This window comes from Acanthochromis polyacanthus, chromosome 23 (assembly GCF_021347895.1).
Source record: "Acanthochromis polyacanthus isolate Apoly-LR-REF ecotype Palm Island chromosome 23, KAUST_Apoly_ChrSc, whole genome shotgun sequence".
NCBI classification, from domain to species: Eukaryota; Metazoa; Chordata; class Actinopteri; family Pomacentridae; genus Acanthochromis; species Acanthochromis polyacanthus.
In genome coordinates, this window is record NC_067135.1 from 3684936 (window position 1) to 3712746 (window position 27811).

Consider the following 27811-nt stretch of genomic DNA (forward strand, 5'->3'; position numbering starts at 1 on the left):
GCGGTTGGATTTCTTTTCCGTGACACATTAATTTGGATACGGACACCAAAAACATCCCTCGTCTCCAGGCATCAGGCACAGACAAGGCTATTAGAAAGTCAGAAGAGATGTCAAGATTTGTATTTACTTAGCAGTAGTTTAGCTGCCACTCTCTTATCAACAGCAGCAGGTGATGGGTGTGGAGCAGCACTCTGGCTACTGCACAGTCAGAATGGATCATATTACAGCTTCTAGATGAATATAGATGATGACAAAAAGAGATGGGGCAAAGAAATTGCATATATCTCCAAGAGAGTAGTTGTTATGACAAAATGAAGTGAAGATTAGCTGTTAGTCTCTCTAGGAAAAGATTTACTTCTGTAGTTGGGCGTACCAATGGATAGTTGAGGCTTTTTCCATAACAGAGCAAAATATCTTGACAAAAACTGCTTTTTTTTTTGCCTGCAAGAACTTAAAATCGAAGTTTCTTGGGTGGCGTTTATGTCAGACATTCCAAGAAAACTGAACAGTTCCTTTTTTGTGTCGATGCAGAACTACTTTACGCATTATATGAGAGGATTTAGAACATTACAAATAAACAAAAGGGGCTGAACATACAGAATTTGCTACACTAGTTTATTGTGGAACCAGCAGCTGATGTGCCTGACAACCTACAACAGGAAATCACTGATCAGCAAAGCAACGATGAGCTCCGAGCCAGGTACAACAACCTACCTTTGTTCAAATCCTCTAAACTGCTGTAGTATGAATCCTGTAGATTGTTCCTTTCTGAGGAGGCATGTACTCAAGCTTGCATCTCTGTTTGGGACAATCTATTTTTCTGAGTAGTTATTCTCAAAACTGACCCTTGCAAAAACTTGGTTACGCTCAAAGTGTGAGTGGAATCATTTCTACCATCTGACATTAGATTCTCTATTAAAGATAATCCATTATGGTCAAGCCCTCCTCAACCCCCAATCTGTTCATGGAGCAACACTATGATTTGTGAGTGTAAATCTTATACCTTGTATGTAGCTTGAACCTTGTACGATTGAAAACCTAGGAGATCTTTGCAGTGTTTTAGCTGAATTGAAGGGTTTGGACTTTTAACTTCATTGATCAGGTGACCAAATTTCGAATAGGGTTTTTGTCTCCAATCAACAGTCATCTCTTCGTGTCTACTAACAAAACTCAACAAAAACCAAAGATAGAACAGCACAGAGTGCACAAATCAATCTCTTGGACTCCCTAATCTATGTGGCAGGCAAAATGGAGAATGTGCAAAAGAACAAAAAGAAAGTAGTTTCATCCACTTGCTTTAAATGCTTTGTAGTTTGGCTCAATTTCATGTTCACACGGATTTATTACAAACAAACTGTGAGCCGTGAATATGGAGTCACTTGAGCTGACCCATTCATTAGATGATTTCAGTTCCTGCCACCCTGCATAATGAGTATTTATTCTAGTTCCTGACAGTGTCATTAGTACACCTTAATGGTTTATTTAATGACTCTTCTCGTTAAAAGTTATTTAGAACAGATGGTTATCGGTAGTCAAGACTGAAACCAGATTCATGCATGACAAATATCAGAAAACAAGATTTAAAATGGTATATTGAACTTGGTATTTGTATTCATAGTGTTTAAATTGTAACTATGAATTTAAAAAAAGGTCATGTAGCCTCCGATTTGTTATTCCAAGGTGGAAGAATGTCGAAGACAGATATGTGCCTGTTTGAAATTCAAATATGCTGCTGCCAGAATGGCTCCAAATACAACACCACTGGCAATTACATCTAAATAAAACACAAAAATCTGCACGTGGAAGTTGCACAATCTCCAAGTATTTGATTTTGATTGGTAACAAACTACTGCAAGTGCAACAAAAATGACTAAAATGGGCTCTAAATCTGATGACTACAAGGTAAAACCACTTTGAAATGATGCAGGGACATTAACAAGTCCATACAAATGGTGCATTCCTTGATCTTCTTTTTCAGTCACCATTCCATTAATGCAGCCTGACGATGCTTGGTGGTTCCCAAAGGCAAGAACAAACCAGAGATCCCTTGGAAATAGACTGAGACCTTTTATTTTGGTCTAATCTGCACCAGTGTTGGACTGAAAATTTTATAACCAATGACTTAATCAGTTTTAGCAGTCTTCCAGTGCCAGAGTGCTGCCTAAGCATTTAGAGATAGTTCTTACCAAGATCGAATTGTCAAAATCATTTCTCCAAGAACGGAGTCTCCACAGTTAAAGAACCAACTGGCTTTTTCAATCAGAATTGGGAGCCAAAATATCCAATAAATTAGTAAGACACTTTTAAAATCGATGCCCTTTTCAGGTTCCTGCAACTGAAAGTAATCAGAAATATGGAAAAACAACCTTAAGAGATCTAAAAGTTCTCATGATCTGCATCATTGAAGTAATAAGGTATCCTTAAAGTTCAGCTTCACATCCGCAAGTTGTGTAGGAGAAAAATAAAAGAGCAAAAAGCTAAAATGTGGAAAAGAACAAAGGTTCTGTTTGTCGTTCTGATTACTGCTGTGATACAACAATGCAGGTGCAGCAGAAATGATATGAAGACAGAATTGTGGGTTGTTGTTCCATCAGCGTTTCAATTTGTATGAATCCAGCTGGGCAGGTGTGAACCTGTGATTCAATCACACGCGTGTCGAATATGATTGTATTCCTCAAACCGGGCATGTTGAGGATAATTTGAATTAGCATATTGTCACACGAATCATGTAATTTTCTTCACATCTGCCTGCAAAATACATAAACACGCTCATCTTCTCCTCTGCTGATGTCTGCCCTAATCTCAGCAAATCCCTTTAAATGAAGTGATGCGTAATGTTTCGAGGATGCAGGCTGGAGAGATGTGTTCTGCTGAGTTTGTTTCAAGAACTCACACTATAACTGTTTGCAAGACTTGAAAATGGTATCTTACCGGATGTGGAATATTTAGTTGGGCTTTTGCTCTGATAAACCCAACAACCTCTAGTTTCTAGGAATGTCTATGAATGTCTTACGCCTTTTATATATGATAATATACATCAAAAAAACTGCCAAATATCTACTTATGAACACCACTATGACGATCCTAAGTGTATCAGTTGGCTTCTCTTTCTGCTTGTTGAAGATGTTTCATCCCTCTTTCAAGAGGTTTCCTCAGCTGTCCAAACCAAAGACGAAGCGTGCCTCTCTAGTCATTGATTAAACCCTTAAAATCTCATCTCTGTGTCAAAATTACAGTTTAAGAAGCTTTTCATCCATAAAAATAATCGATCTCTGCTTGAAAAAGACTTAATGTAATTCTGCAACGTTGCGCCCTCGAGAATGTGCAGATCTGTGAAGTCCTAGCTTCTTTCTAGACTCATCCTTTTGCCACTTGCCGCAGCTTGAGCACACCAGCTCACCAATGACTCTATTCAAACCATGCAAGAGGCAAGTTGTAACATTGGAGTGTTTCAGCCAAACATATCCAGACCAGAAACCGATTTTGATGAAGAATAACGACACAGAAAGCCCAACCCTACGTTATATCATTTCACTCATTGTGTTTGCTCTAGTAAATAAAAACCACCATAGGGATGTTTTCATAAGACCAGATCTCTAAAAATCAAAAGTAAATTACATGATTTGATATTATTTTGGAGTACATTGGAAGCAGTAGAGAATCCTTATCATTATCAAGTGCCTCTGCAGACACAGAAACATGGAAATTCTACATATTACGCCTATATATCCTCATTTTCAATGATTCTTATTCCATAAGGAGCTCATTAAAACAACTGCATCCACTGTTTTTAATGTAAGTCTACACACACAACCGACTGTATCTTCGCTGCTTATTTTATTTGCATAATGCACATCAAAACACCCAGCACTGCTAATGTATCCTGCACAAACAATAGGCCTACACTTTCCACAATGCATCTTTCTGTTGGGCACTTTTGGCTTTTTACAATTAACAGTGAATGTAACGTCGTGTCTCTGGACAAAAGCTTCTCTGCAGTGACTCAGCCTTTCTTGCATTTTGTTCCAAAGCAAGACTTCTTTTTACATTCTGCTGCCGCCCCGCTCCTTCTCCCTCCTCCACTATAATTGCCCTAATTCACTGGTGCATCTTCGGCGCCGGTGCAAAATTTGTTGGCTATTGATTACGGTGGTAACAGGTCACAGCCACGGGGAGTGGTGGAGATTGGATGGAAAAAACAAACATCGATCAGGGGCTAAACAGCAGCGCTGTCAGGAGCAAGGAGCTATTGGATGTTTGCTGGTTTGATACGCACGAAGGGCTAAAACACTGTAACAAGGGAGAGAACAGAAGGAAGAGTGGTGGAGAGGGGATAAAATCATCTGATTTTATATCTTAATTCTTCATAATAAATCTATTTCTCCATGTCTCGACACAGTGACAAAAGTTTCTCATTGCAAAAACAGGCCATTTGTCACCGCTTTCTAAAAGTCCAGAAGCAAAAAGTAATTTAAGGTTTGGCGAAGATTGAGGTTATAGTTAAAATGAAAAATGTTGTGTGCTAGGAGATGAGAAAGACATTTTGTTCACTCAGACATCCACAAGAACCTCTGGGTTGGGTTCCGACAGCCATTTGAACTTTCACGTCTTTAAGGCTTATTAACAAAAATGTGAATATTGAATTTGTAAAAATCGAGCCTAGCCGCGCTAGACCCATGCTCTGAAGACGCAAGGGTCTACGCACACTCGACAGGGAGGGAGGCGGGCTAAAAGGTTGTCTATCAAATCACTCTGCAGCAATTGGGTAGGTATACAACCAATCAGCGCAACGAATAGGCTCCGAGAGCGCCGGAAATCAGAGGATGAGATAGTTTGGTGAAGCCTTATTTATACAGTCAATGGGTGAAGCTCAAGTATATTACAGACATGTTAACAGAAAGATTATTCAGAGTCGGTGCTAATGGAGCTCAACGACTGTTGTCGTTTTTGTTGTCGACCCTGGCAGAGAATTAAATTCGTTGCCGTGGGTTGTCTAGCGCGGCTAGGCTAGTTGTTTCCGGTTGTTTCTGTCAGAATCGTCGCTCCTCTGTCGTCACTTAGTTACACCCGCCTTCTGACTCTACACTTCATGGTGATTCGTCCGGCCAGTTTTAGGAGCATCCAGCCTCGAGGCTTACCGAGGGTAACTAGACCCACCCTGGCAGAGAATTAAATTCGTTGCCGTGGGCTGTCTAGCGTGGCTAGGCTAGTAAAAATGTACATCAATGTCACAACTCAAACCAAAGTATTCAACCAACAGATCTGCAGATTTCTCATTTCCAACTGGCAGAGCTAAATCTTGTGGTTGTGGATGTTTTAGGTGAGAAAACCACAATGTCTCATTCAGCAGCTTACAACAACCTCAGCTATTAATAAATCATTACACAAGTGATTTGGCTAATATCAAGGATGCTGCTGATGTTTTGGGTAATGTGTTATTTGGATATCAGTGTCTGAGCTGAGCTGAGGAAACACCATTGTCAAACACTGTAATCACAGTTTACTGGGAGTGTTGAGGCTTTAATCATGAAGTAATGCAGCTGATTGTGTGACATTGGTTTTAAAATTAGAAAAGGTTTTGTATTTAATGAACATTTTATGGTACACAACAGAAGTGTGTCCACCCACTTTAACATGAAAAGAAAATTGCATTTGCACAACAATCATAATCAGATTCTTTAGAAAAAAGGCCTCAAAATAATAACTCAACACAACTGAGCATACATGTAATTTCCAGTTACTTTAATTGTATGAACATGGTTATAAATGGCCTATATACACCACAACTTCCTCAACTTTGGATTTTTGAGCATGTCTGCATCATGGCTTCATGTGGAAAAAATATCTGAAAAACTGAACAATAAGTTAATGATATATGACATATGTGGAAATGAGAGCAGGAAGACCAACAGAAACATTGAAATGCATTATGTAGCAGTTCAAGAACGAACTGTTACGGCACTAATCGGAGCTGCTGTGGTTGATCTGAACAATAAATGGACAAACGCTTCACTATTGGTGCCATCAGTGGACTGATGCGGGGGTTTCAGGACTGTAAAAGTTGTTGAGAAGATGAGATTTATAGATAGTACAATGAATGCCTATGGATATAACAAAATACTGTCTAACTGGATGATTCCCAGTTGGCTAAAACTTGGCAGAATAGGAACATTGCAGCGGGATAATGGTCCAAAACACAGTGCCAAAACCGTACAAAAGTTTCCAAAGGAGAGTGAAAGTAAAAGATAAGAATGGAATCCAACAGAACACCTTTTGAGTTTTTAAAGAGAAAAAAGGGCAGCACAACTTCACTCAATGCCTCACAATAGTCTTAAAGAATGGCAGAACACTGGTGTAGAATTCTGGTATCGTCCATGCTAAGGATTGAGTCCGTCACCAAAATGAAGCATGGTACTGACTACTGTTGCATTCATTTCCTACAGTGAAGCCTGTATTTTTGATTTAATAAATGTACACCGTTAGTTTTGAATTCCATATAAGATCAAATATCCTACTGTTCAACTTGATGCAAACATCATAGGGTGGTACAATATCGAATCATTTGACAGTGAAGGTTTACCGCACAGGCGTCTACACACTTTCTGTTGTGCATCTTTTACTTTACGTCCATTTGGATTTGATGCATGGATTCAACACTGAATTCTGTTTTGGTAAACTTCTAAACAGGTTCAGACACTTTCCCACCATCGCACAACTTCGATCTTTACTTTACAAAGAGACGAATATCATTACATGATTAGCTGCTACGGGTTACTTATCAGGAAGCATTGGGAACAGTCTCTGCTAACCATGCTGACCAGTTTTAATGCAGTCCTTACAGTAGTTCATAATTCCGTTCAGCTGTGCTCCTCGTTACAGAGCTTAGCCTCCAGTCATGCTAGGACTGTTAGCCTCCTGCTAATTCCAAACGTCTCAGTCGAGCACCTTCGACAATAAGGAGATGTCAGGCATTTGAAAAGGCCTCTTTTGAAATTTCTCCATTTCTTTGTGACAAAGTGTCACAGCGCTTCGACTCAAAGAGCAAGCATAGGGGCACATGCAAGGAGTGCGCCAACAAAAGCCTTGGAACAATCACAGTGGTTCTTTTTAAAAAAGAAAAACATTCTATGATGTGAGAGGGCAGCAATTGAGAAGTGGAGCCGAGAGAGGGATTTATCCTCTTTGTATGGGGAAACTGTAGCAGAGCACCACTCCACGTTGGAAACAAATTGCCCGCTGGGCGCGTGAGGGACTAGCGGCAACCACTTGCCTAGACAAGGGTTTGATATAACAACCCTTCCAGTCTCTCGTCTCTTCTGGAGTGTAGCAGAGTGTTCAAGGACGATGATGACTCACCTTCCTGTTCTGCACCGGTTGAGATGTGGTGAGGACGGAGAAGCGCCGGATGAAGGACAAAAGAGTGGTGATTGTGGAGATCGACTGAGCCGATCCATCCATGGTAAAGCAAGAACTTGTGGTGAGAACCAAGCTGGGATTCTCAGAAAATGCACCAACTGCTTGTCTGTATCAAAGCAACTCCACTGAACTAGGAAATGACGAACGCAAAAAGAGTCGATGCACTTGTGGAGAGAGGTAGATAAAAATCTAAAAAGTGCATGTTTGTTTTGCAAAGGAAAAATCAGTGAATAAATATCAAAGAAACAGAAACGGAAAGCATCGAGAGACTTTAAAAAAATGAAATGAAAGCACTATTGCTCGGTTCTGTTGTATTGCAGTGTTTATGCTGAGGACCACCACAAACTCCCAGACTTAAAGAGCCTCATTAGTCAAAATGAACGGAACGCACAAGCAATTTACACTCAGCTGGCAGTTTATTAGATACACTGAGCTAAAACCAATGCAGTCTAATACAACAGCCCTGCAATAAATCCCATTAGAACGCTCAGTTTTTGTTGTAACGGTCTTAGAGGGGCGTTGATTCAAATTTACGGCCATTTCTTCTGGAGATGTTATTCGTGGCGCTGTTAAAATGTGCCTCATTACACGGAGGTGTTTCTAATAATATTTTCTTTGATATGAACGCCACCGACAAAATAATAAAAACAGCAGTCGGCATAATACAGAAACAGTTTAGCAGCAATGCAAAGACGACTCATCCAAATGATCATACTGTTGAATCAACAGTTTTCGAAGACATTTAGAACAAAAAACTGCATATGAGAACATTTTAGAAGGTGGGTTTCATTGCTGGTTCTATTGTTGTGTTAGATTGCATTGGTTCTGGTCATTGATTTAACTCCTATAACTCATTTCTGAGTATGAAAATGACACATGCAGAGTTTTTTTCCCCCATGAAAACAATCCATTCATGCCTTAAAATGTCCAGATACAACTCTACACTGTCCGTTTGTGTAGAATGTGCAGATCTATGAAGTCCAACCACTTTTATCAACTCGAACACCCAGTAGAAGAAAACACGTCTGAAATTGGTACGGTTGTTATTTTTTAGGGTTTTTTTTCGCGTATGAAAGTCTTAAGGCTAAATCTGTGTTTTTTTAGACTGTCATTGGATCATTGCAGGTTAAAGGTGTAAATACCTAATAGCCATGGTCATTGAGTTTCTTTTAACTTATAAATAAAACACCATGTGGACATGTGACTTCCATTGGTTGGGGTCGTCAGTGGACAACTTAAAACAGTTTGAACTTTTCCTTTTTGCTTTGCTTAAATCAGAGACATCACTCCTATATTATAAAGTATATCTGTTATATTCTATGTGCAAACTGGCTTTGAAGTAACCTGATAATCAACTTAAATTCCAATTTCTGTTCGTTGGGTTGGCTGATTTGTTGCTGGGAATCAGGACAATTTTGTCTCTGGTCCTTTCAAGACGACAAAACTGTTTTTGTACAGGGTGGGGAAGCAAAAATGTCCTATTGACAAATTTGAATGTCCTGCCCAAACGGTGAGGGTAATCAAAACAATAATTAAAATCAAAGTTCCTTACCTTTAACCAAGTTTTTTAGGATTTGTCAGACCTTGGTGCATTGTGAAGTGAGCAAGCAACAAGCAAAACGCAACAGGGTTTGTGATCTCCTGGATGCCCAAATCCCTCAGAAGGACATTGCCAAGATTGTTGGCATCAGTGAGAGGACCATTGGCCACATCCAGCATGCCAGACAATCCAGTTTGGGCACCAAGAGATCTCCAGATGGTCCTGGGAGTCTTGGGCTCAAATGGCAATAAGATGCCCCCCTACTTCTTCAAGCCAGATCAGAAAATTGGGGCTGATGTGTGCTGCAAAGTTCTGAGATACACCGTTTTGCCCTGGCTGAAGGCCACCTACCCTGACAACAACTATGTGTGGCAGCAAGATGGGGCTCCTGCTCACACATCAATTAAGGTCCAAAAGTTCTGTGAGTAGAATATGGCGAACTTCTGGCCCAAAGGCTCACCTGATCTAAAGCCCCTGGATTTTTTCTGATGGGGCGCCATTGAGTTGAGGACTAATGCCACCCCTCATGCCAATATGGATTTACTTAAGACTGCATTCTCCAGGGAATGGGAGGCCTACCCCAAGGAGGATATAGGAGGGCCTGTGCCTCTTTCAGACGCTGTATCGAGGCCTTCATCATGGCTGATGGAGGACATATTGAATAAACATGTTCTGAAAGCTTTAAATTTGTGTTCTTCAAGAAATGAGGTCAAAATTCCAAAGAATAAAAAAGTTATACCCATTTATAGTTGTTTTTACCTGACAGGACATTTTTGCTTCCCCACCCTGTAGGTAGCAGAACATTTCACAAGGTTTTCAATTCATGTTTTGATCCACTCGCAATGGCAATTCTGATGGTGCTTTTCATGCATGTAGAAGCTTTTGTTCGATGGAAGACGCCAAATTTCTCACATGCAACTAAAGGTGAATGAGGTAGAGATTGACAGCAGTCTACATGCATGTAAAGCAGGTTGGACAGGATGGGTAATGGTTTTACTTTTTACTCCACAAACTTGAGATTTTGCTGTAAACCTGCCTGATCCGCTGACGGCTCAACCTCTTGCCCTGCGTGACCTCCTTTCTGCAGTGCTCGCTGCATTGTGATATTACAGAAAGGATTGGCATCGCTAAAACCATGAAAATAAGACAAATCTTGCAGTGAACTGGAATAATCCTGTCAGTATATAAATAAAAATAAGTCTGAGCTGTTTAGGGGAGGTTGTTGACCTCAGCCTGCCCTGGTGGTCTGAAGTTATTATTTTTTTAAATCAACACGGCAGTTGAGGACGGATGAACAGCTGGACGGATAGGAAGCAGAGATGGAAGGAAGGATTACCAGCTAAGCGTTCAATCACCTGCTGGGATTGTAATTGGCGGGGAGGAAAAGGCACAGCCCTCTGCCTGCTGCAAGTCCATCTAGATCCACTGTGTTTCCACCACTGCTCCTGTTCTCTGGGGGGTTTATAGGTTTCTCAGCAGGGGCCGGACACATGGGCATCAAAGTGCACTGAAATAACTCCTTCAAATTTACCTCCATGTGTCTGTTTTATCCTGCAGTGTTGAATGAACGACAAAACCTCAGATGTCGTCTGGAAAGTTTCATTGTCCGACAAATAATTTTGCAGAATTGACTTCAAATACACAAATGAGCATCTCCCATTCTGCAGGTTCAACCTTTAAATCAGCCACCAGCCATTAAAACCACAGAAAACTACAAAAAAACGTGTTGTAAATAATGAAAGACTAATATATTTCAGTGGATATGAAGACGTAGCCTTCAAACAGTTTCAAAGAAATCAAAACCACCCTTCCTAAAATAAAACAAAAAATCAATTACAGTACTGTTAAAATGTCCTAAAAAGTAGATTTTCCAGCTCCGAAGCAAATTCTAGTAAGACCTGTGGCACCAAATGACCTTTAGATATGACAAAAATAAAGTTGTTTCTATCAACAACACAAATTTGGTTGGAATTGAGTGAATATTAGTGCAGATATGAATTCATGAAAACAAAAGATTTTTCATTTTGATGATAATTTACAGATTTTACTGTTTTAATTTCTGTAAATGAATAAATAAGTCAGCATAGGTTATTGACATGTTTACAAATTCCAGCTTTTTCTTCAGATTTCTGGGGTATTCAGTAAAATCCTGTGAAAAATACACAACTGGTGAGGCTTTAAAGATGTTTTAAAAGAATTGCTGGAGCTATAAAATCTAACATCGAGGGCTTGTTTTCAAAAATTAATAATTCAGAAAGTATTTGGAGTAAAACTGTAGGACTTTGAAAGGCCGTGTGGTTTAGGTAGAAGCTTTTTCATGATTTTTTTTTCCAAAAAATACCTGGCATGAACTGGGAAAAGTTGCGAAAACTGAGCGAACTGGCATGAAATGACCTCATGACATTTGTTATCAGTTCTTTAAGTCAACATAGAAAGGTCTAGAGCTACATATTTCTCATGAGAGGAACAAAATACACCAACATTAGCAAATTCAGACTATAATACAGGCTAAAAGCAACACAGCCAAACTCAGGAAGGAAAGCGAATGAGACATCAACAGGTTTATCAATATCTCACTCCCATCATTAAGGAAGAAGTAGATCTCACTTTAATCACATTGTGGATTCTTTTACGTGTCGCTTAGATCTAATTCTATGGCGAGCAGGATAATTTTAGCCTTTTTCTTTCAGCAACAGTGTCTTGGGAATGACGAAAGAACAGATATAGAAAGATATTTTATATTGGTAAGTAAGCAAATCTTATAATTTCAAGGCTTTGTGCTTTAATCCGCCATTGTTTGATGATTAAACAGCTATGCAAAGATGTTTAGGAGGATGAAGTGGCTTTGAAAGTGCTTGAGACTCTAAAAACTCTTGTCCTTTGACGACAAATTGAGAGAAATGATTTGTCAGTAGCCCTAAAAAGCCTGACTTAAACCTGAAGTTAGCTGGCTAACTCCAAACCAGGCGTAAACTAACCGTGACGTCACCCATTGGTTTCAACGCCGAGAAAATGAAGCCCGGATTTTGCTACTTCCTGGTCGCCATTTTGGATCTTTTGGAGCCAGTGACGTAAAAAGCGTCATCAAACAGACTGGACTGGAGAGCAACTAGGGGCAGGATTGGCTGAGGACTCTCTTATCCCGCCCACATTTTACCGCAGAGGCTTCTGTTGCTGTCTATCAAGTATAGCCACGCCCCCTGGCTCCGCCAACTTTAACAATTTATTTAAAATTCAGTATTGATTTATTTTAAGATCGGCCACCTGATCTCTCATTTTGACCATGAAAACTAACGGGAAAAAAATCCTGAGCTGTAGAACATCAGTCTATCAAATTTTATTTTTTCCAAAAATGAATTGGGGTCTATGGAGAAAAAGCTTTTTGGAGCCAACCCTAGCGGACGGCGGGATATTGCAAGTTTTTGACACTTCCGGGTTGGCTTCAATTCTGGAGCCAGATGCTACGTCCATCTTTATATACAGTCTATGCTCCAAACTCAAAGTTTTGTCCAAAAAATCCATAGGAGGAAGCACGTCTTGATGCATTAAAAGACAGAAAGTAAGAATAGTAAGAGAAAAGGAGCAGAGACTCTTCGTGGATTCATCCCACACCAGTCGGAATTGCAGATAAAAGTTGAAAAACCTTTTTGAATGAGGCATAAAAGACAACTTTAGCTGGATGATATGTGCATGATTAAAGCCACATGAATATTTTAAAGACTAAAAAGGTACGTATTTAAAGCTTTTGCTGAATGATCCTTTAAATCTCCCCATTTCACATTAATATTTAAAGAAAAGGGAGTCTGTTGTTTTGAAGATACGACAAAAAATAGCAGAAAAACCTGGTCAACTGTCACGGACTCGAAATGGAGAGAATACAGAGAGCCCCATTAGCAGCGACTAAACAAGCTGTTCACGTAAAAAACACATCCTATTCCCAAAGGTGGAACAAACAAGGAGGAACCCCAAATTAAGCTGTAGCCGGTGAAAACATTCTTCAGATTTCAAGGAAAGTTCTGATTGATTACTTCCAAGTGTGCTTTATTAATAAAACCCTCTTTTCTGCTCTCTCACTGTGCAAGCACATTCACTATTCCCAAGAGTAAGTGGCTCAGAGGATTAAGCCGCCGAGCTAATGCTCATTTATGTATGAAATTAAGTGAAAATACAGCTTCCTGTTGTGGCTCCTGCACTTTGGTGGGGCTGTTCAGGTTCTGCTGGAGTCGAGGTCTAGATTTCAGGGCACAACATGTACAATTCTACAACCCACTAATACAAAAGAATACTTCAAACCAACTGTCTAAGAATGACTTTGTTTGCTGGTGTTATGAGGAACCGTTAGGTCTCTAGATCTAGGAGCAAATACGCAGATTTTAGATTTTAGTTATGGGGCAAGAATCCTTCAAAATGTGAAATAATTATGCATATGCACACACCTTTATTCTAGTTAAACAAACACAGTGCTATTTGATGTCCCACAGTGAGCATTAGTATTCCTTGAGCGTGCACATCATCTGACAAATCCCTGTGCGCATCCTCGTCCCATGGGTTTGCTGGTGTCTAAATAAACATTACGGCAGCCTCAATGGGGATTAGCCTAATGTGCAGCGGTGTAGCACCAGCGATACGTCGCTTTAATTGTCCCCTAAATTAAACACGCATTGGTTTATCTTCAAATCTCGCGAAATCTCATAATCCTTCCTCACTCTCCACTGCGTTTTATCAATCAGCGATGAAAAGCCTCCCCCTCCTCCTTAAATAATACTTCCTTCTTCTGGATTCTCGCACCTCTAGCTTTGCAAGTGCATCCCATCTTCCGAGATTGCGCGCCATTTTTCATCAGCGGAGGTAATTTATTAGCCAATTAGGAGTGATGAAAGGACACAGTTCTGGAGTCAGTGATTACTGCCTCCGTGCAATGATGGAATTTATCATTCTTACTGAGAAAGCCGAGGGGATGCGAACGGAGAAAACGCTGCAGGCTGGTAGGGAGGAATGGAAGCGACAACTAGCCATTAATTCCTTTCCTCCTACCTTCTAGACTTTATAAATATTCAGTCTACATCACCACCAGGGCTTTTCCCTGCTAGGCGGGCCATGTGGCAGGACTCACAACTGTGGAGACAAATGAGCCAAGTTCAGAAAGCATCTGTGATTGGGATCTATTTGGGATTTCAGCTTTTCTTCAAGTCGGGTTACATTTACTGCAATTTCAATGCACTCCTTTCAAATCAGGTCTTTGCACGTATAAAGCTGGTTGTAGAGGTGTAAATACAGATCATTGAAAGGGACCACAGAGCTGTCCTGCTTCTCCTCAACAAATAACACCAAAGTCAAACATTTGGAAACACCAAAAAGCTGCCAATTAACGGCACATGAACCGATGATAAACTGGGATAAGTTTCAGGAGCACACGATGGACCGGCCATCTGGAACTGGGCCGCTATTAAAATGTGCAACAAGTTAAAAAGCAGCACTGTTTACTGAACTGCTGCTTTGAGCGAGCTTTTCAGTCAGAAATTTAGAATTCTGATTGAACAAAAATGCCTGAGTTTTTAAGTCTCACTCTGGGATGGTGATGGGGGTTTCATGTCTCCTGGGGTTGGTCATGTTTGTGGAAAAGTTGTGGATTGATTACTGATTGCATTGGGGTGGGATTTTTTCAGGCTGAAATGGAAAAAAAATAGCCTCGAAGTGTGGAAAAAAAACAATAATGCATTGTGATGATCGGAGTCTCAAACTGAATTGGCATTTCTATTGTACTATTCTATTAATTACTCCATCAAGAAAGAGTTATGCAACGATCGGCGTACGTTTGTCAGTCTGTTTGTCTGCCTGTGTGCAGAATTACTCAAAAACAGACCAACGGATTTGGATGAAATCTTCAGGGAAGGTCAGAAATGACACAAGAACCACTTGATCAGATTTTGGCAGCTTATAGTCTAGATCCACAGATTTGTTAAAGATTTCTGTATCGTCACGAGATAGTGGCATGGCGTCACTGTAACACTGAAAACAAGTCGATCACACGATTGCGATCCTACTAAAAATTGACTGCTGCGGACTTATCAGGACGTATCCATCGGAAATCATACAATGACTGAGCGGCCTTGGTGGAGTATTGCACTCTGAGGGCTTTTCTTGTTAGATTCTGCAGTTGATATGTTGCACGTCTTCAGCAGAAATCCCTGTCAGTGATCTCTAACAGCTGCCTAAAGTTATTTCCAAAAGAACACACCTACACACCTTAGTTCCTACATTACCTAAGTTCTTTAGACTGGTTTTCGCACAGGAAAAATGAGGTATCTTGGGTATTTACGTGATTCTTTTGAAAGATCAGAAAAATACCCAACATGTTGGGTACTTTGGGACAAATTAGACCAATTAGATGCATTTTGCCTGCTCAAAATGAAGATAATAATATCAAAAATAAGTTCTGAGCAGTTGTTTCTGAGTCCTCTTCTATGTGTAGTTGGATCGGTACCTCGTTTGTGCAGGTAACTTGACTTTAGTTATCGAAACTCCTCAAAAGTTAAGATGCATCTAAAGGTTCTGACAAAAGCTCATAAGCAGATTTAAAAAAACAAATTAATTTACGATTTCCAAGTTCAAGAACAACCTTTCATGCTCCAGTGCAAAAACCTTTTTTCTCATTTTCTGCATATCTCGGTTGAAAATGTCACTGATTTTATTTTGTCGTTATTATCCAAATTTCATCACCGTATAAAAAGCTGCTAAATTCCTTGGCACTGTGACACAAAACTGCAGATCTGCTTTCTGCGCCTTCACCCAACACCGCCATTCGTTTTTTTCACATTGCATCATCCAGCGGCTGAAAACATAAAAGGTTTCTCTTACCTGAGGAGCGTTGAAGAGGGCCACGGACGGGGCAGACATGTGGAAAAAGAAGCAGAGAGAAGGGAGACAAAATCATTAGCTGAAGGTCAAACTGTGCACGAAATCACCCCGCAAGATGAAAGCATCCATATGGAAGCATCCCGTAGAGTTTAACGCCGCACCTGTCAGCGCAATAGGAATGAATGGTATTTAGTAGGCGGACACGCAGATGCTTGAAGGGCCTCGCTTGAGCCCAATGAGCCTTGCATCTCGAGTCGTCCGCCTCAGTCATTAGCCTTTACTTCCATTTGTGAAAGGTCGATGAAGCAGCAATCCCAGTCCGTCACGCACGCTGTATTATGCTCCACGTCCTTCACAGGCGGCCATACTTGACAGGACTCATGATTTCACTGTGTGTTTAGGCTAATGGCATAACTGATGGAAGCGGGCGAGGATTTCCTCCGTAATTTTTTGTGATCTTTCATATTCGCACAAGCGGGCGGTTTGAAGCCGCCGTAAGCCACAGAGAGGAGAATCGCTGCTGTTCATCACTGTAAGTGCTGCACACTCATGAGACGAGACGGGATGCAAACTGAATGAATGACTGAGATGTATGTACGTCTCTTCTCTCTCTCTCTGTCTGCGGTAGCCATTTCAGTTTAGATTCCTGCTTTTTTTCATTCTTTTTTTTCCTTCTGACAGCTTCTTTGCCACAGAGGGATGATGTGACAAGGCAGAATTGAGGGGATAAATTCTTAAAGAGGTGTGTGTCAGACAAAAAGAAGTGGGAAAAGGAGATTTGCAGACCGGGGAACATTATTCAATAAATAAAAAAAAAGAAAAAGAAGGGGGTGGATTTTCTGGCATCTTTTATGTGTGCAAAATGAGAATCTTTGCTGCTTACTCAAACAGACCGACACCTACCAACGTTTCAAATGAAATGGGAATGCCCTGACCGATTTGTTGGAAACCAAACCGACAAATGGCTACTTCGCAGATGGGAATTTTTTCGTAATTTTTCATCTTTTTTAGCTTGTAAGGCGAAGAGAATTAGAATCTAGAATAAATTAAAATAGTGTCTCAGTACATACTGCATAGGAGGAATGTGACTGAGCCGACAAACCGCTCCTCCCTGTAGCGTCTCCCTGGAATCCTAATAATATTACAGTATAAACTCTTTGAAGTTCCACTGAAGACTTGGTGTCACGGAGGAAAAAAGGAGGGGAAATAAAGAAAAGAGAAGTACCCTGAAAGCAGAGAATACGTCTGCATTCATTTTTATACTCTTGATATATGAGGAAAGAATGGAATACTGGGGAAATGTTTCACATTTGTCATCGTGTCTGTTATCTCTGTGTGAAATACACGATTGAAGACTCGTACGTATTCCCTTCCGTTGCCATAATATGTCATCATCCTTAACGTGAATTGTAGGCAGCGTCTTCGTTCCTTTCATTTAGAGGCTTCTGTCACTACATGTCTTCATACCGTCATCCTGAGCGGAGGGAAGATACGTTTACTCCACTTAACCGGTGTGAAGGTACTTCTAATGCACTGCTTTTCAATGCAAATACAGTACAGTTCTCTGATTAAATGTGAAGCTGCATGCATACAGCAAGCAACAGAGACGAGTGCACCTCTGTGTAATATCACTTAAATGTCAAACGATGCTAAATTGAATCGCCTCTCAATAATTGCAGCATTTCTGAGTTGACAGGTAGAATATTCCGTCTTATTAACAATCAAAAACAAACACTTCAGAGAGATTACAGTGAGGATACAAACCCTGAACTAGAAAGTCAGTGCAACAGAATTGAGTACAGCAGTGATTTCCAATTAGTTTAAACGCATGGACGTGGTTTTAAAAAGATGTGCGAACACCAGAACTTTCCTAGATTTAGATGTATGGGCTACGTCTATCTGCATGACCGCATCATGGCTCCACATGGAAAAGAACTGAACTAAATGATCTGATTGTGAGACTTCATTAAAACGTAAAAGGACCGAAGAAGGTTGATTTCAAACACAGTTGCAATATTAATCAGTAGGTATACATCAAACCATAGTACCACTAATCAGAACCTCAGTACCCTCCTAAAATAAAGGATTTTTTCTCCAAATCTAGCTCTTCAATATTATGCAACATTGACTTCTATGGAAAACAAAGCCTTCAGCAAGGACTACCACAGTGAATACATAGTCCTGAGAGTGAAGCACAGAGGTAAGAATGTAACCATGTAGGGCTGCATGAGTTCAAAAGTCTTTCAAAGACGCTACGTTTACAGACGACAACATAAATGCTCGTGTTTATGCCAAAATACTGGCTGACAAGAGGACAGTGACGACTTGATAGCAATCCAAAACACACTACCAGAATGTGTTTGTAAGAAGAAAAAAGAGAAAAACTATGACCTTGTCAAGTAAGTCACCTGACTTGAATTCAACAGAACACCTTGTAGTTAGGCGGATAAGTCAAAGGATAGTTCACTTTTTCAGTAAAGCACCAAATTTGGTACAGACATAGTATATGACCATACAATTGATTTAAGAGGAGTACCCCAAAAATCTAAGCCCCCTGGTGGCCGCCATTTATAACACTGTTATAAATGGCTTTATTGAATCCGCAGACCCTTAAACAATGGGGGTAGATCTTGAAAGTAACTTTGTATCTGCCGTATTAAGGGAGATATTACATAAATAGGTGAAGCAAGGCGGCCATATTTGAATTCAAGATGGCGGCCACCAGGGGGCTTAGATTTTTGGGATACTCCTCTTAAATCAATGGTATGGTCATATACTATGTCTGTACCAAATCTGGTGCTTTCCTGAAAATGTGAACTATCGACCCCAAATTTCGGTCTTATCCGCCTTACTATTGGGGGTATTTTTAAGGGAAAGATAAAGCAACCCTTCTGGCAAAAAGCAGCCGAAAACAAATTGTCTGGGTGTGTCATTTAACCCCTTGACATCTGAATTTATTTACAAGGAAATTTTTAAAAACATTTTTTGTGTTTTTGCTTTCCAACTGATGCTAAAATAAGTGGAGATGTTTAATTTTTCTGTTACACAAAGAACAGATATATCATAATAATAACAGGTAAAATAATTGGGTCCCACTCAGACTGGTCCTACAAGAAACCAGTGCTTGTAAAAGGTTCCAAGGTACGTATTGAATGTGCACAAACCTGCACTGGGGGAATGGATACGCTATCTACAGTCTGAATGAAAGTGGTATGTTGCGAATTTGCAACAATAGGCATCAAGGGGATAAAATAATGGTGGACATACAAAGTATTGGAAAAAATAGCTGACTTTTGATGCATGGAGCTCCTCCTGTCTGGCCAGTATTATTAATATGATTAACTTAATCTGTTAGCTTTAAATTTGACATTGTACTTAATGACATAATTCAATTATGGGAATGCCATACAACGGGGAATCATTTGACATTTAAGTGATCTTGCACAGAGTTGACCTTGCCTCCGATCGGTGGTTAAAGATGACGATGCATGTATAAATATATACGCGCGGCTGTTGGTGAAATGTGCACTGACCTTTGAGACTGAACACAGAATCTCACCTTTTCTTCAGTTTTTTTTGTTTTGTTTTTTGAAACCCTATCAAATCGCTGTGGCTGGTGAAAGCAATAAATCATCCATGGCCCACTGTAATTCACCCAGACAAAGTTCAGCTAAAGTTCACCATCGGCTGCAGTCACCTTCCTCCATCTCCCTCCTCTGCCCCCATCGCTCCATTTCCCCTCGTCAACCTCTCTCCAACAGCCTTGTCGGTCCTGAAATATTTAACAAAACACCGCCACCGCTTGAACTCGAAAGCCCCAAAAAAATAAAAAACAGAAAGAAAAAGTTGTCCTCTCTTGACACGTTCTATATGTCACGGAGCAAAGTTGCTTTCTGAGGTGGAGAAAGACAACATCACATAGCATTTCCTTCTCAAAATGCCATGTGAAAACCAATTTTTTCCCACATAATTGAATTAAAATGCCACGTATTGATCACCTCCTATGTCTGGGGCTGATCTCCACCAACACAATCCTCAAGCTTTTTCTTCCCCTTCACTTTTTCCCTCTTCTACATTTTTTAGCCTCTCGACAGGCCGACTGAAGCTTTGCCGGCATCGTTATTACCCTCTTTACGCTAAAGGGAGTAGCCCTTCTCACCCAGAAGATGACTGCGACCTACAGCGTTCTCCTCCAGATGAAGCAGGGGAAAATTGATAAGGCGAAGGTACGATATTTCACCGGGGCACTTCTGCGAAACGCTTTCCGCCTTTGCGCTCAGTGAGAAAACCCAATAACACTGCTTGGAAACATGTGGTCGGGGAGCACACAGGCGTGGAGAATGTGTGTACCCAACAAACAGCTCATTAATCTCTGGCCTGCCAGACACGAGGGCCGATAAATTGCCCTCATATGAGGTTATCCTCAAGCACTGCCTGTCAGCATATAAACACAGCATGTGCGAGACATTTGTTGGTGTATATTTGTCGAACATACGTGATGGTATGTGAGGAACATGTGTGCTCGGGGTCTTCCGCTGACTCAAATGGGAACCAGATTGATGGAAACGCAGCAAACAAGGCATCGAGCTCCAAGTAACAAGTAGCTGCTTCCTGTCTTTTAGTTCTTTGGTGTTAAAGAATCAGACATAAAACGATTGATCTTTCCTGATGACCTCCAAAAGGCGACTTGCTAAAAATGTCCAATGGGAGATAAAGAAAAGAAGGTACGCCGCTGCATCAGCAAAAGATTCTAACAGCAGATGTCCAAAGGCTAAATCTGAGGCTATATTTTTCTTTTTCCCGGGATCAATGATCTTGCCTCTTGGGTTCTTTGAGGGACGCCTTCCCTATGATGACAGTTTCTCCGCTGTGCAGAAGATGAGCGGTTATATCCACCGAATAAATATTTAAAACGAAGACACCGCCTGAAGAAACAATAGGCACAGATTGACGGGCGATTCAGGGATTTAGCGGCCTGACTCAGCAACTTGCAGGCAATTCCACTTTGATCACAGTATCATCGGCTCAAATGCCTCCTAAAGTGTACGACTCCGTCCAGCGGAGGCAAAGCTTAACTGAGTTCTGGCAGCGACAGTTTAATCTTTGTGGATTTTGCATTGATAAGCAAATACGGGTTCAACTCTGGCGAAGTCTTGACAGTTATTTTGATAAACCAAACTCGGAAAAAGGAAATAATTAGGAAAGTTCTCTCGGAGCGGCATTAAAAGACAATACGGATCACCTATCTTCAAACTGGGACAATGGCTATAAATTGGATGGAGAAACATCTCTAATGCTTTCGGAGGGCCCCGTGAAACCCCCGGCTAATGAAGACATGCTGATTTAACGAGCCATGCCGCTGTCTCGCATGGAGCCGAGCTGACTTTACCAGATTAATGGCGACCGCAGCTAGCGCTAATGGCTAATAATTCTGCACACAGTGGTCGGCTTCTTCCGCTCATTTTTATCTAAGCGCTGTCGCATCCAGACTTGCTTACTCCGTAGCCCATCCATCACGGCAGTGTTTGTACGCTTACATCCAGGATTTCAGCTAAGCAGATACTATAGATTATAAGTTATGCGAATGGAATATTTTCATTGCCCAAAATACTCATTTCTCTGGGGTTTTTCTAACTTTAATACCCCAAGGTTGGATTGTCAAACATGCAAATGTCCAAGGGGCACCCGAAAGCCTCGTGAATGTCAGTTGGTTGCACAAAATTCTATTAAATTTAATTTGTTAGATCATTTCCACCACTTAAGTGCAACTTTAGCTCAGATGCATTATTAGTTAATGTCCTCCTTGCAGAAGAGCACTCTAGACCTTAAATTCTAAAGCTAGAGTTACTTCAGTCGATTCCTCACTGTCAACCAATCCCATTTAAAGGCAGAAGTAACTATGTGTTAGCCTGTCTTTATACTTTATCTTCCTCTACCATCTGTGGCACTTAAGGCACCAGTATACTTCATAAGAGCTGCTGCTCAAACCCACTCCTACACCCACACCTTCACGACATCGGACAATCTGGCATTCTCGGCCACTTCGCTCAGTTATACTGGCTCAGGGATGTGGAGGTGGGAAGGTAACTTCTCTCTTCAGACGTCTTTTTTCAGTTGTTACATAACCATCTCTGCTTGTTTTTGTGTTTACAAGTGTGTGTAATGATATGAAGATCGTGTAGGAGTGACTCTTGTAAAACGTTGCATGTTTTCACCACACCTCTGAGTGCACCGTTTGGTAAAATAATGACAACAATTCACCTGAACTGCTTTTGTTCTAGCAAAAACCTGCCTGGAGCATCAAACTCATCCCATTAAAGATGCATAGTCATTTCCATTTATATTATTTAACTTTTCTATTTTCATCAGTACAGGTATTGTGCTTTTGTGGATAGAAACTTGGTGCCAAACTGCAGTTCCTCTGATAACCACTAGAGGCTGCTTCCAAAACTGAGTCAATCCTCATCGACCTCCATGTTAAAATGTCCAACTTTACAGCAGTATAACCATGTTTGCAGGCTGGGGCACGAAATTATTTCAGTCTCTATAGCTTATTCTCTCATTTATGACATCTGCAATGGGGTTAACTGTGTATAATATTCACCAATTTAAATTGTATTAAGTTTTATAATTTTGTTTACTTAAGGGTGTGGACATTCTGAGTGACTAGTATTGCTAAAGAACAGTCCATGGCCGAGAGATATTTGCATGGCTCTCTCAAGCTCATTCAGATCTTCTTCTCTTTGTCCATATTTGGTTTAAATGGGAGTGATGAGTTGTTGTTGCTTTGTCGTTTTTGAATATTCCCAGATACCCTTGCGTTTAATTCAACTGCTTATGTTACAGCACCTGCACATGGCGACTCTGGTTAAGGTTAGTCAACGAAAATGCGGTCACAGGTGGGGAAAAACTATATTTTAAGGTTCTAATATGATGGTAAATGACTGACATATGTAAATGATCGTGAACAGGAATAAAGACGCAGATAGATGGATGATCTTGGACTTCAAGTTAGTAAAGGGCAGCTGTTCTTTAACCATATTATGAGTAATTTATTATAATTTCTGACTCCTCACTGCTTCTGCTGGAGTTTTTTTAAACATTTAAATTCAGAATATCACTCTTCTGGTTGCAAAAGCACTGTTCGAAGCTAGACTTTGGCTAATTTTTTTGCAATAAATTCAATGCATAGTGTTGGCTACTTTATCTTAGTGTTTCATGCAGGCTTTTTTACAGTGGTAGTTACTTTTTTTCTTTTGTCTTTTTTCTGAAACTACAACTGACTGATGTTCTGTAAATATCTCAGTAGGTGCTATGAGGCCACTGGGCACAGAGAAGCCTTTAATCTCCACTCAGTTACTGCAGTACAAACTCATATAGGCCCAAAATGACTTTGAAAGGAGTGAAATAAGGCATTCTGATTGAAACCAAGTGATTTTAACCGCCAGTGTGCTAAATGTCAGGTGTACCGGTGCACCAAATATAACCTTTTAGTTGCACTTCACAGATTTTTGGTCATATTTTTGGTCAAACAGAGCCCTGTGCTACATTCCCATCCATCAAACTGACTTTGTTTTCCCTCTGGCTACGTTTTGGATGCACTTCCTAGGAATACTGGAGCAACAGTGCTTGTGTACACGATGTGGTGCAGATGGGGACTTAAGAAGAATCCTCTCCATCCTTAGAATCCTCCTAACAGGTTGATCTTTCGATTCCTTTGCCTACCTTTAAACCTGTGAATGAACCCGAAGTACTGCTACAGCGGGCTGCAGGTGTAGTTCATCCTTCAAATGGAACACTACAGTAAATAGCTACCGCTGTTTTCTCAATAACAGCGACATAAAAAAGTCTGCCCTGTGTTCGCAGAGGTTGCATTGAGGGGAAATGTATCTCTCTTACTGCTGAAATATAGTGACAAACAACAGCAACAGTAGGCCCAGAGGGAGAGAAATGTGAAATTGATCAAACAAACACTATTATCGCCTGCCTCGACTCCGCTATTCATTTCTCTCAGCGGCTCCATCGTCTGGCACCCACAGCGAAGAAAAGGTGCTTTGCGGGTTTTAAAAAACCAGCTAACAAAGGCGAGGCGCGCCGTCAACTACAGGCTGATGTGCTTCCTCTGGTGACACGACAATGAGACAAACTGATACAGCCTGGAGCCTTTGTTTGAGGAATAAATCAGGGGAATGGAGCGGCAATCAAATTACACTCAGCGGCTCACTTTTTCTGAAGTGGATTGTATAAGTGGGGAAGAAGGAGGTCAAAAGGAGGAGGGAGCGTGTACCTGACGCCACTGGAGGAGTCCTACTTGGTGACGTTCACCGACTTAAAAAGAGGCTCAGTAAATGCCCGTCTTCATGAAAATGTTGCCCTTAAAAGCGACGAATCCAAAGAGAAAGGCAAATTAGATCAAAAGCTCGGCGATGAGATCCTATTTTCTGATCTTGCCCACTAATAAAACACCTTGAAAAGAGTGAGTCAGAGTGTGCAAATGAGGCGGAGGGTGTTATGATGAGTGCAATCAGCGTTAGAGCAATAAAGACTTAGGCATCAGATGCTGGATGAGACCAAATGACACCCGCATACGTCCGCTAAATGTGGCGTCAGCCAAGGATAGAGCAGTAAAAATCTATTTGTGCTGCTTGTTTATAGGTTAGTATCCGTTTTGCCTCTTCCCCTTGAAGGACATCAAGGTTTTTTCTGTTAACTGTGTGTTCATTAAGATGTTAAATGTGGGTTAGGAAGCATATTTAGTTCTGGTACTGAGCACGAGAGAGCACACAAACAAGGTTGTAGCGATATTTCAAACAAATATGTTTTTTTTTTAAATAGATTTTTTCCAATTCTTGTACATTACAGGTAAGAGCTGTTTTCATATTAGCGATATAATTTTAAGTATTTAAGCTACAATTAGAGAAATGAGATGAATTGACTACCCAAAAATACCACTTTAAATTGTAAAACATGAACTTTTACTGTTAAAAATAATCCGTTAATAAAATAATACTGTTATTTTATAAACTTTTCTTGTTTTGTTAAATCACAGTTAAGAAAATTCACAAAAAAAATCTACCAAAATCCAGCAAATTTCACTGAATTTTGGTTGCTTCTTATGTGAACGTTCTTAAAGAAAATATTAGAAGTTTTACTAGTATATATGGAATCACTTTAGATATTTTTTTTAGTCATTTCTGGAAGATTTTTCTCATATTTTGAAAATATTTAGAATATAAAATATAAATATTTGCCAAATTTGTTGTTTTTTTTTTTGATAAAAATGTTTTAAAGGGAAACTTTTAAGGAATTACGTGAATTTTCTTCCTGAAGGTTTTCCAAATCTTCAGAAATTTGTGGAATTTTTTTTGCTAAATTTTTGGATATTTTTCAGACAGGAAACAACATTTTTTGGTAAATGAAGACAACAGGAGGGTTAAACTGCCGTCTAAGAGTTAAATGAGAAATGAGCTCTGCTGTAAAAAGATTCCTGGAATGAAGCTCAACCTGATAATGTACTTCTTCTTCCTGCTTTACAAAAACAGCAGCTCACATTTCAACACCTTTCCTGGTTCTTCCCCTTCAGATCTGAACTCTGATGACAGCTGTAAGAAGCTGACAGGAATCATTCACTGCAGGAACACATGATGTGTAGATCAGAGCTCAGACTAGTCTCAGGTACGAGGAAGTCAAACACAAACAGTCTGTGTGAACGAGAGGAGAAATGGCGCAGCAAAGAAATCAGCTGGATTCAGAGAAATTCTCTTGTTCCATCTGTCTGGATCTACTGAAGGATCCGGTCTCTACTTCCTGTGGACACAGCTACTGCATGGACTGTATTAAAACACACTGGGATGGAGAGGATGGGAAAAGAATCTACAGCTGCCCTCAGTGCAGGAAGATTTTCACACTGAGGCCTGTCCTGCAGAAAAATGTCATGTTAGCAGAGTTAGTGGAGGATCTGAAGAAGACTGGACTCCAAGCTGCTGCTGATGATCACTGCTATGCTGGATCTGAAGATGTGTCCTGTGACGTCTGCACTGGGAGGAAGATGAAGGCTGTCAAGTCCTGTCTGGTCTGTTTGGCCTCTTATTGTGAAATTCACCTCCGACCTCACTATGATTCACCTCCATTAAAGAAACACCAGCTGGTGGAGCCCTCCAAGAATCTCCAGGAGAACATCTGCTCTCGTCACGATAAGATGATGGCGAATTTCTGTCTCACTGATCAACAGTTGATCTGTTATCTCTGCACAATGTATGAACATAAAGGCCATGAAACCGTCTCAGCAGCAGTAGAAAGGATGAAGAGGCAGAAGGAGCTAGAGGTGAGTCGACTGAACGTCCAGCAGAGAATCCAGGACAGACAGAAAGATGTGAAGCTGCTTCAACAGGAGCTGAAGGACATCAAAGTCTCTGCTGATAAAACAGTGGAGGACAGTGAGGAGATGTTCACCCAGATGATCCATCTCCTCCAGAACAGACGGCGAGATGTGGAGCAGCAGATCAGATCCCAGCAGAAGATCGAAGAGAGACGAGTCAAAGAGCTTGAGGAGAAGCTGGAGCAGGAGATCAGAGATCTGAAGAGGAAAGACGCTGAACTGAAGCAGTTCTCAGATACATCAGATCACAACCAGTTCCTCCACAACTACCCCTCAGTGTCAGCACTCAGTGAGTCCAAACCCTCATCCAACGACATCATCCGTCCTTGGAGACACTTTGAGGACGTGACAGCAGCTGTGAAAGAGCTCAGAGATAAAATACTGAACATTCTGTGGGACGCGTGGACAAACATCTCACTGGCAATCACTGAAGTGGATGTTCTACTGCCACAACCAGAACCAAAGACCAGAGATGAGTTCTTAAACTATTCAAGAGAAATCACTCTGGATCCAAACACAGCAAACAGAAAGCTGTTATTATCTGAGGGGAACAGAAAAGTTACATTCATGTTTCAACCTGACCATTATCCTGATCATCCACACAGATTCACCGAATGTTGTCGGGTCCTGAGTAAAGAGAGTCTGACTGGACGTTGTTACTGGGAGGTGGAGGAGAGTGGAGAAGGAGTTTATGTAGCAGTCGCATACAAGAATATCTGCAGAAAAGCATACTCAGATGAATGTGGATTTGGATTCAATAATAAATCTTGGGCTTTATATCGTGGTACCAACGGTTATTTTTTTGGCACAACACTAAAACTCCCGTCTCTGGTCCTCAGTCCTCCAGAATCGGAGTCTATCTGGATCACAGAGCAGGTATTCTGTCTTTTTACAGCGTCTCTAAAACCATGACTCTCCTCCACAGAGTCCAGACCACATTCACTGAGCCCATACATGCTGGAGTTCAGTTTTCAGGCTATTTATTTTTTCTTTTCGGATATGGAGACACTGCAGAGTTTCTTCAACTCAAATAGAGTAACTCCAGTGTCTGAGGGTCGGTTCATATTCAGCCCTGATTTAAGTTCATCATAGTTGCAGCATTAATTAGTCACATGACGATGGAGCTGATTCATTCTTAAATGTTTCAGTCATTTTTTAAAAATCTGTTTTCAGCTTTTGAAACTTTTCTTGATTTTTTTTCATGTCTGATCAGAAACTGAATGTTTTTGGGGGTTTTAGATTCAAACTGTTGAATTGTTGAGCAGTGGGGGATTCAAATGTTTCTTTGTTTTAGTATTTTACAATCAAAATGATTGACAGAGAAAATAATCATCATGAAATAATCATTAGCTGAAGTCCTGTAATCCATAGTTTCATCTATTCTATTGATTGAGCTGAGATTATTGTTGATGAACAACCAGTTGTTGTTGTGTTTTTTTTGTTTTGTTTTGTTTTTTTGAGTGGCACAATTTTTTTACAGGAGAAACATTTAAACATCTGCATCAGTTTGATACATGAAATCACTAAATTCACATTTTATTCTTTGCATTTTATTTTGAATACTTCTCTATTTTCACATTTTACCTTCTCAGAAATGATGATGAGAAACTATTTTGCAA

The 27811-nt window shown here is 40.5% G+C and overlaps 2 protein-coding genes across 5 annotated transcripts in view; one reads left to right on the top strand and one right to left on the bottom strand.

Annotated features, from left to right (window-relative positions):
• The window catches only part of sorcs2 (sortilin-related VPS10 domain containing receptor 2), a 365472-nt gene that overhangs the window by 125194 nt on the left and 212467 nt on the right, over positions 1 to 27811 (bottom strand). The gene's annotated exons all lie outside the window — the stretch shown is intronic.
• Positions 25508 to 27414, top strand: LOC110968011 (tripartite motif-containing protein 16-like). The gene is given in 2 exon segments (XM_022217806.2): positions 25508 to 27033; positions 27036 to 27414. Coding segments are annotated over 2 exon segments (1689 nt in total). The 5' UTR covers positions 25508 to 25535; the 3' UTR covers positions 27227 to 27414.